General features: G+C 41.9%; 2 protein-coding genes across 2 annotated transcripts; both read left to right on the forward strand.

Annotated features, from left to right (window-relative positions):
- The first annotated feature begins 94 nt into the window (after nt 1-94).
- On the forward strand, nt 95-3,913 carry LOC136443080 (protein SCO1 homolog, mitochondrial-like). Its single transcript, XM_066440148.1, has 7 exons — nt 95-312; nt 997-1,131; nt 1,433-1,523; nt 1,864-2,045; nt 2,357-2,465; nt 2,802-2,917; nt 3,686-3,913. Exons 1-7 carry the CDS (start codon nt 97-99, stop codon nt 3,812-3,814), a joined length of 978 nt encoding a protein of 325 aa, XP_066296245.1. The 5' UTR covers nt 95-96; the 3' UTR covers nt 3,815-3,913.
- Nucleotides 3,914-5,268: 1,355 nt separating this feature from the next.
- On the forward strand, nt 5,269-9,236 carry LOC136443753 (uncharacterized). Its single transcript, XM_066441113.1, has 6 exons — nt 5,269-5,420; nt 6,317-6,406; nt 6,865-7,036; nt 7,333-7,409; nt 8,279-8,467; nt 9,062-9,236. The coding sequence occupies exons 2-6, from the start codon at nt 6,329-6,331 to the stop codon at nt 9,158-9,160; spliced, it is 615 nt and encodes a 204-aa protein (XP_066297210.1). The 5' UTR covers nt 5,269-5,420; nt 6,317-6,328; the 3' UTR covers nt 9,161-9,236.
- Nucleotides 9,237-9,572: the final 336 nt, after the last annotated feature.

Below are 9,572 nucleotides of genomic sequence, written 5' to 3' on the forward strand. Positions count from 1 at the left end.
ATAAATCATTTCAAATTTGTATGTTGGTAGAATATCATGGACTATAATTAAGCATGAAGGTATACGCTTAAAAACTTTTCCCATGTCGATGCGTTCATGTTAGGTCATTCCGGGTCACATCCAACATGGCTGCGCCCGTTGTGTAACTCAGCTCGGAGATTTTCTTATATATTTGGGCCAAATTACAGTTTGCGAAGGAAAATGTTGTTCAGGTCGGTCGGCAGGTGTTTGTTGAGTGATACGAGATTACTCTGGAGTCGGAATGACGTTTTTCCGACGTTACATCGAGCGGCTACGCGAGCTCAAACCCAGGTAAGTTGTGTGTTGTTATGGCAAACATGGTTCAGTTACGTAAATCAATGATTCAGCAGAAAGGGGTTTTGTACTAATATATGTTTCAATGTGATTTTATTACAATTTCCGTGTTTGGATAGATTTTTTTTGACATGCACATGATTTGTACTTCGATATTTTTTTCGTACACTGTGATTTGAGCAGTTACTAGTACAAGGAAAATACATGATGTAACAGTAATGCTGACAGTTACTTAATTTTTCACCTACTAGTAAGATATTGTCTTAGTGTTTTCAGTTTGTAGTTGAAACAACCGTAGTAGCCATAACATATGTTGATGGTCTGATAACTTCTACGAACTGCAAAGACCGTGAACATAGAATCACACTGAATATTTGATTTACAGTAAAGGTAAAGGTACTGTCCTATACATAATTTGTAGCCTTTTTGAGGCCGTAGGGGCAATGGGTTGTTATCCACTGCGTCTGAGGTCTAACCATGATGTTGTTTCGTCTAGGACACGGTATTGCTTTTTTAGTCTAGGACACGGTATTGCATTTTTGTCTAGGACACGTTTTTGCTTTTTCGTCTAGGACACAGTATTGCATGGCGTAGCCCGGTTGGTTCCCTAAATCCTTCCACTACCTTTAACCCTTCCCAACTGACTTACAACTAGTAAGAAATGAAGTGATATTTCCCCAGGTGTCCTCCTGTAGCCTGTGCACCTGTCCTGTGGGCAGGAGGCCGTTGGCTCTGCTGTCCTCCAGACCAGCCCAGCAGCTGAGGAGGATGACATCAGACCCTGTACCGCCCTCACGCCCCAAACCGGAGAGAACGGTCAGTAAACTATGTTTGGTTGCTTGTTTGTTTGTTTATTTTTGTTTGCATTGCAGAACCAGGAAGAACCCCTACTCTTAAGTATATAATTCGGATAAGTTGGTAGGTGTTCAAGGTGCTCTATTCAAACCCAGGACCTCCAGTTTTACATCCTTAGAAGACGTCCCTACTAGTACTAGAAATTGAAGCTTTTTCACCTGAGTCAAGTGAGGAAATTAGTGTTAAGGGCACAACATTTGTTTCTGCTTGGGATTCGAACCCAGACCGTTGATCTTAACAATCATGATTTCTGCCCCTCCAGGCCTCAGTGTGGAAGGCTTTAGTAGGAGCTGGGGGGTTAGGAGCTGCACTCCTGCTGTACTTCAACTATCTCAAGAGAGAGAAAGAGCTGGGTAAGGGAAATATTCTGTTATTTTATGTTCTATATATTTTTTGTTATTAAAATTATATTGTTCTGTTATATAACCAATATACTATAGTCAACTTCTAATTAAATCTAAGCTGAAAATAAAAAAGCTGAAAAGCAAGCTCAAAACCACTGCAGAAATGCTTGTTCTGTCTTTTTCCTGACTATCCCCTTGTTTCGACCGCTAACTCAAAACCACTGTGAACACTCCCTTTTCTCTAATTCTTAGTCCAAACGCATTAGATCTCAGCAAACTAATACACTTCACAGTATTTCCTTTAGATACGTGTATCTTGGCTAATATTGATCTGTTTTCATCATTTCAGCACTTGAAAAGGAGCGTTCCAAGTCCCTGGGAAAGGCTCTGATTGGAGGACCCATCTCCATGGTTGATCACCATGGTAACCCGAAGACGGAGAAGGATTATGAGGGGCAGTGGTGTCTCCTGTATTTCGGCTTCACGCACTGTCCCGACATCTGTCCCGATGAGCTGGACAAGATGGCACAGGTAGGTCAAAGGTTTAGGTGCAAAAGAATATAGCCAAGAGTGCATAAGGCCAAATTAAGAGAGATCTATACATAAGTGAGAGTGAGTGAGTGAGTGAGTGAGTGAGTGAGTGAGTGAGTGACTGACTGACTGACTGACTGACTGACTGACTGACTGTGACTGACTGACTGAGTGAGTGAGTGACTGAGTGACTGACAATGCTCTACATGTATATCATGACAATACTACAATCTCTTTGCTGTTAGCAATGTTATTAGAACATTATAGCCTGTTTCACTGTTAATTTTTTTCTTTTTTTGTTTGTTGTTTAGGTGGTGACAGACATGGCTAACATCAAGACCCTGCCCAACATCACTCCCATCTTTATTTCCATCGACCCGGAAAGGGACGACGTCAAGTCTATCGCTGAATATGTCAAAGGTTTGTCTTTCATTTTGATTTATTTACCCAGAGTCAAACATTTTGCCACAAAGGCGGTTTTCAATGTGCCCTGCAGGCATACATGCATCCCAGTCTTTTTCAACTACTTTCAGCTACTGTCACTTACTCAGAAGTAACTGGATAAAATTTGGAAATGGTCAGACAGACATTTCAGGCAGCATCCACTGTCTTTAGTCAGTGACTAACCAAGAAATTGAAGTTTTCAAATGTTATCAAGTTGCTTGAGCAACTGCTACCTTACATAACTTATTACCTGGATGTCTAACCTTCATTGACAGATACATACTAGTAATATTTCACTGTTTTACCCTTCAGAGTTCCACCCAGACCTTGTCGGCCTGACAGGTTCACTGGAACAGGTCAAACAGGTGTCCAAAAACTTCAGAGTGTACTACAGCCAGGGGCCCATAGATGATGATGGAGACTACATAGTAAGTACATTGATATTTGTTTATTTGTTTATTCATTTATGCACTCATTCATTCACTCACTCAGTATGATCCAGGTCAGATTCGAAGAGAACATAAGCCATGCACATAAAACAAAGGGAAAACACTAAAACTTGTAAAAGCGACACAGCATTTTGCCCATATTTACCTTAAAGGATCCTTAGAAATGTTCTTTTATCTGTAACCAAATCGTTACAAAATGTACCAGTAGTCACTTGTTTCTAGATCAAGACTTCCAGCCACAATACAAAACATAGAAATCCATTTATAAGTGTTCAGATGATTCTTTTAAGTAACTTTACAGAAACAAAGGTGACAAAATGCACATACATTGTACCTGTCACAGTGTCCACAGTACAATGGGATACCAGCTTACGTCTTTTCATAACTTCTGTATCTAAGTTAAACTACACTTTCCAACACAATATTTTACCCAAATTTCGACAGACTGTCTCTGTGACATCAGTCACGTCATGCAGATAGGACATGTAACTCCATGGATCATACATTGCAGAAGCCTGTGGCGCCCCCCGTCTCTGTTAAGGGATGGTTGTAAAGCCCTGATGTAGATGGCTTCTTTTAGTCCTCATCTCTTCATAACTTCATCTTCGTCTTCTTTCCGTTGATGCCCACAATCATCACACTGATTATTCTGGCATATTGGGAGAGCGCAGCTGGCTTATATAAACGGTTGTATATCGAACCCCCCTACACATCCTTACCTATAACTTGTTGTTGTGTTGTTCCCAGGTGGACCACACCATCATCATGTACCTGATGAACCCAGACTGGCAGTTCCTGGACTACTACGGCAAGGACAAGAACTCTGACCAGATCGTGGCCAGCATAGCAGGGCACATGCGCAAATACAGAAGCTAACCAACACAAACAACCATAGCTGTCTTATTCAGATTTACATTAGAAAGAGTAGCATTGTGTAAGTAGCACTACAATGGGCAAGTTGTTGTCAGTGTATGCATATTAGATTGATTAGTACATGTACTTTTTACATGTTGAAATAAACAATCAGTACATACTTAATGACAGAAAGTTGGAATTTGACTGAATCAGACATCAACATTGTAAAATGCACCACAGTACATGTACATGTAGGTGGTTTTCTGTTTAAAATAGTCTCCTAGCTTTGAACGTGATTGTAATAATTTTTTACTGTAGTCAGTTTTCCTGGTGATACATTGTATTCCTTTTTGTTTTACACAATTACTGTATGATGTATAGATTGTCGTGCACTGAAATTTGTTATAATAGGCACAAAAAATCCATATCTTTATTGTGAAGAAGTGTCAGGAATTCATCACCAAATGTTTCACTTTTCCAAGAAGTTAATCATATGACTCAATGTTGTTCAAGAAACCAAGAGAATTGTCCTTGAGTTTGATGCAACCTAGTGTGTGTGGTGCTATAATGGTAGAATACTGGGAAATCTATTGATGTTGATGATGATTCAAGTTGGTGATTTTATAATCACCACAATAAAATGATGAAGATAATATGGCAAACCATATGCAAAATGATGTTTAATTTGAGATTAATTTTTTTTCTTGGTCTACTATTTGAGATTTCATTTTTTTTCCTATTTATTGCTAACTTTTGCCTGATATGTTCTAATGTGGACATAAAAGATGATGCAATTCTAGAAGGAACTAACATAACAAGACAAAAATACATTAGGGAAATCATATAGTTGGGAAGGCCAGACAAAAAAGAAGGCTAACTTGAAAGGTAATACATACTAGTTATATGGTAATGTGAAACAAGCAAATAATATAAACTCCGTAACTTTTGTAGCGGTAAAAACAATTCTGCACTATAGTCGCAGTACTTATCATTCCAATAAGAACATTGGACACTGAATACAGGAACAACCTGTTCAACCAAACTATCTTCTAATCGCCCTGTTATTTTTGTGCGTTTGACTCACAAGAATAACTCCATTACTTGTGTAAAGACCAACCTGGTTCAGTGTTTTCCTGCCAATTTACAAACATTTTTGGGTCGTGCAAGCGACTTCTGTAGAAAAACCTTTGGCCAGAGGAAGGGTATAATTTAAAAAAACAAACATGTAGACTTGTTTTCACAAAATCCACTGCTGAAATCTTATCTATTTTTCGTGTTGTGTTCCCGCCCCTATTGGGACAACAATTATCGCAACCAAAATCAAACAAACTATATTTACCCTAAAAGGGCAAAGTGCCCTTACCGCACTGTTATGTTTGTTAAGTGTCCGTCTATTTGATGACTGTGGTCGAACTTTGATCGTGACGGAGAGGGACCTAAGGGCTACGATTGGTCCTCTATGATCACGTGGGTTACCGTTATGCTTACAAAGCGAGGTTAACTTATGCGTTTGGACCGTCATAATCAATAATATTGGAAAAATCACTTCATGAGGAAGGGCATTTCAGCCCGCTTGTGATAACAGGTGTTCGACAGGACGTCGCTAAACCAAGACAGTCGGGATAAGGTATCGCTCGTCTTTGAATTCCTTTGCAACTACCATGCTACGATAGTGACCCTGATAAAAATAATGCTTGCTGAAAGCGTCTTCAGAAGAAGGTGTGCGTTTGTTGATAGTAGAGCTCTTTGTTTTACAACTGTTTTGACTCGTCCTGCAAAGTAATAACTTCCCGGTACAAAGGTTAACGTTACCCAGGCGTTCGACTCCGATCCGGGTTTGTACGATTATAACGTATGGAATTGCTGTTATTTCATATTTCATATCAGAGATAAATGTCTGGCAGAAAGACAGTAGCTACAAGTACAAACACAAGATAACAGAGCTTTCTGTCCTTGTTTTGGCTAAAGACTAGTTGGTGTATTCAATATGCCAGTTTGGTTTTGGTATCATTCGGGCACCATGTTGAACGTAGCTGACGTCAGCGACTATCGGAAACTATTAAGGGCCGGGTCACATTCGAACGTCGCTTTTGTCGTTCACCCGACATACACGTCATTGGGAAAGGCAGCAGTCCTCTTGACGCGACATTAAGCCGTGGTCACATTAAGCCGTGGTCCAATGTTCATTGGACTTATCATGAAGAGCTACTTAAGGGAATTTTCCCGGTACAATGAAGCTGTAAATACTGTACATAGCGTCTGTCTTCTCTGTCACGACAAGTGCATATAAGCTCTAACCAAACTGATTCTTTCTAAGTATGGTCATCAACACTCATTATATTTCGATACAATTTTGTATTCCTAGATCCTGCTTAAGTTGCTCAATTTAATGTCATTTGTATACATGTTTACTCATGGCGCTATTTAGATATAAGTTAACTTGAGTGCGCCACCACTACGTTTGTAATGTCTTCCAACTTGAAAAAAAATGGTTCCATGCAGATCACTTTCCCTTTTTTCCAGACGACACCTGTAATGGCGTGCCGGGTACACTCGTGCTGTGGTTGTTGCAGCGTCAGGGTCGGGGCTGTCATTGTCGGAGTGCTGTATCTGGTGAGACATGCACTAAGTACCTTATCACCGTGTACAGCCAAACATGGCCACGAAAACCACTCAGGGGATCGATAAAATCTGGTCAACGGTGGACAGGTGGTCACTATGGCAGGAATCTTAATGCTTGTGTCTGTGGGAATGGTTATCTATTAGACCTGTGTGTGTTTGTGTGTGTGTGTGTGTGTGTGTGTGTGTGTGTGTGTGTGTGTGTGTGTGTGTGTGTGTGTGTGTGTGTGACTGAGAGAGAGAGAGGGTGTGTGTGTGTGCCAGTGCATGTGTATGTGTGACTGAGAGAGAGAGACTGAGAGACAGACTGAGAGACAGACTGAGAGAGAGAGAGAGAGAGAGAGAGAGAGAGAGAGAGAGAGAGAGATGTGCATTTATGTTACAAGGCACGATGTGAACAAATACACCAATTAAAAACTGTGATAACGTCTTCATTTCTCTCATGTCCAAAGATTTTCGCTGTGGCCGGCGATATTGTTCTGGCCGTGATAGACATAGTAGGGGTGTTCACGGCAACCTCGCCTAGCAACGGCATCACCCAAGCCACGCCTATCAACAACATTACCAACGCCAAGTCTGAAGCGAACAGCACCGATAACAACAGTCCTTGGACGAAGATATCAAGTAGGACGGTCGTTATTCTACCAAGTTTACATTTCCAACCAGATGTTTGCCCTGTTTTTTTGTGTTCTTTTTTACTTGTGCACAATCATTACATTGGCTACATTGATACATGTGATCATCATGTCTTATAGAAATGCGCATCTTAAAAATAACTGTTACGACTTATCTATTTTGCTTCTGGCGATCGAGTGTGTGATATATTCACAACGTGGCACAAGGCAGACCTTTCTCGGGATGAAATAAACCTTTTAAAATTAACCTTTATTACTTAAAAGTCTTCCTATGTTGTCTTCCAGTTGCTACATGGGTAGAGCTTGGTGTGGACGCGCTTTTCTTAATCATCTGCGTTCTTCTGATCATCGGTGCTGCAAAGGTACATACAATACATTGCCTAGCACATTGTACGTATAACTTAGCCTACACAGTCCTGCTTAGGAAATACTTATTTTAGCCCCAACCATCGGCTAAACACCACAGCAATGAACCGCAGAGATTGATTAGGAAGATTGTGACATTCTTCTAATGTGCCTCGGGCCTCTAGGAGCGCGAGCACATGCAGGCGTTAATCTTCGTTAGGGAAGAGCTAATTGGCTTTTTTCATCATAGGCCAGGTTCGCTAGCTAAATGCTGCGGTGTCCACGCCCCTAAAAGATCTCCTCCGGCATTTATAGACCCTGGCCCATGTTGTAAATAGCGAATCAGCGCTCCCCCCCCCCCCCCAAAACAGACGCAAGCGCTCCTGTCCTGTCCGCCAGCCTAATCGACCTCGCTCCTCAGTCTACTGTTTTGATATTGCGGAGCAGAGGTTGATTAATTGAGCTGCTGGGCAGAAAAAGAGGCATATGAGAAAAAAGGTCACAATCTTCCAAAGCGACTTGGGGAGCACTATTTAAGTGCTCAGCCCACGTGCTGTATGGCCCCTTTTGATAACGGTTTACCATGCAAAATCGTTTCAGCGGCATCTCATATAAAAGTGTTATGTGTGTGAGCTTATAAGAAACCAAAATGATATGATTAGTATTTGTTGGTTGTGAATAAATAATCTTGCTATCCAGTATCATTCACCAACCTGATGAAATTATTCACGAGTTAGGTAAGAAATTTCAGCCGATTTTACGTCCTTCAATTCGTCAGGACTACTGGCCCCCTATTTTGCATCCATGCGAGTTCGGCACGTCTAGACTTCGAGTAAGCTGCTGTTTAAACTTAAGTTGTTTATCTATCACCTGTATGATATCATAGAACAACAAGGTGCTGTGCATGATCTGGCTGGTTGCGGCTGGCTTGTGGACAGCCTTCATGGCCGGTGAGGCTGTCTATCTGACCGTGGAGCGGTACCTGGCCGCGGAGAGCATGGACGCACTGTGGCAGATTTTCCTGGACACGCTCATCGTCAAATGGGGCGCAGTGGTGCTCTGGCTCTTCATGTTGGTAAGTTCATATTCCTTGATTGTATGTTCAACTAAGGTAAAGTTAGCTTGCATTACACAATCTCTGGCGTCAAATGGCCGACTGGCTAGGTGAGCGGACCCTGACCCAAGCCGAGAGCCACGGGTTCGATTCCTGGCATCACTGACTTGACGTCGTTGTGTTCTTGGGAAAGGCACTTTACACTAGCCTGAGTGCCAGCCTTTTTAGCTTCCGTACGCTACCCACGCTTGGGTAGCGCAGCGGAGCTAGGGTAGCGGACGGAAGCTAAAAAGGCTGGCACTCAGGCTAACTTAATACGACTTTCCTCACTCCACCCATATGTGAAAATGGATGACTGACTTCGGCTGGGGAGGTGAAAGGGCTCAGCCTTCTAATTCCGTGCCCTGGACCCAGTGGACCCACTGCCAGCCTCACGACCTCAAAAAGGCTATAGCTATGGTACTACCTTTACCCAATTTTCTCGTTGATAAATACAACATTAGAACTATCCCTCCGTTCCAGCCAGCTAACTACCCGACAGGCATCGGTGATGAAATGTGACAGTAGCATTTATTAGCTCCCTAACAACAATTTGCTTCCTTCTCGTCCTCTCAGATTGCCGGTGCTGTGGTGGTGTCTTCCCACGTAGCAGACATACGCGACGACAAGGAAACGCCGCTGATAGCCGATCGCGAGAAATCCTACCCGACATAGCATGTAGCTTAGGCCATGTTAGGAACTACATGCGCTTTGGCCTAGGTAAATTCATGTTGTGTTTCCGACTGCAGTCCTGAAATAATGGTAGGTATAAGGATTCTCTATTTTTCTACATATATTTCGGCCGAAGTGATTCAACAAATACCGCTTAAGAAATGGCATGTAAAACCAAAATGTATCTGATTCAGTACAATGGTGTTTTCAACATGTCCACGGCCAGCGGTGAATCCAAACAAACACCCCGACCAATCAAACTACGTGAATCGCATTGAAACTCAGATTCGTATCAGCCATGACCCGACAAATCGCTTTCTAACTTGCGTTAACGACTAGATCTGACCAAACAAACTCGCCAGTGAGATGGTGGAAAGTGTCAGCTTCCAAAAGACGTTTTCAGATTGACAATTTT

Source organism: Branchiostoma lanceolatum, chromosome 10 (assembly GCF_035083965.1).
Source record: "Branchiostoma lanceolatum isolate klBraLanc5 chromosome 10, klBraLanc5.hap2, whole genome shotgun sequence".
NCBI classification, from domain to species: domain Eukaryota; kingdom Metazoa; phylum Chordata; class Leptocardii; order Amphioxiformes; family Branchiostomatidae; genus Branchiostoma; species Branchiostoma lanceolatum.

What these genes read in the sequence shown, in the direction of transcription:
- LOC136443080 (XM_066440148.1), top strand. Translation starts at nt 97, where the DNA reads ATGTTAGGTCATTCCGGGTCACATCCAACATGGCTGCGCCCGTTGTGT. An exon ending in CTACGCGAGCTCAAACCCAG is followed by an intron (nt 313 to 996) that starts GTAAGTTGTGTG and finishes ATATTTCCCCAG; the next exon opens with GTGTCCTCCTGTAGCCTGTG. An exon ending in TATCGCTGAATATGTCAAAG is followed by an intron (nt 2,466 to 2,801) that starts GTTTGTCTTTCA and finishes TTTACCCTTCAG; the next exon opens with AGTTCCACCCAGACCTTGTC.
- LOC136443753 (XM_066441113.1), top strand. Translation starts at nt 6,329, where the DNA reads ATGGCGTGCCGGGTACACTCGTGCTGTGGTTGTTGCAGCGTCAGGGTC. An exon ending in TTGTCGGAGTGCTGTATCTG is followed by an intron (nt 6,407 to 6,864) that starts GTGAGACATGCA and finishes TCATGTCCAAAG; the next exon opens with ATTTTCGCTGTGGCCGGCGA. An exon ending in TGCTCTGGCTCTTCATGTTG is followed by an intron (nt 8,468 to 9,061) that starts GTAAGTTCATAT and finishes TCGTCCTCTCAG; the next exon opens with ATTGCCGGTGCTGTGGTGGT.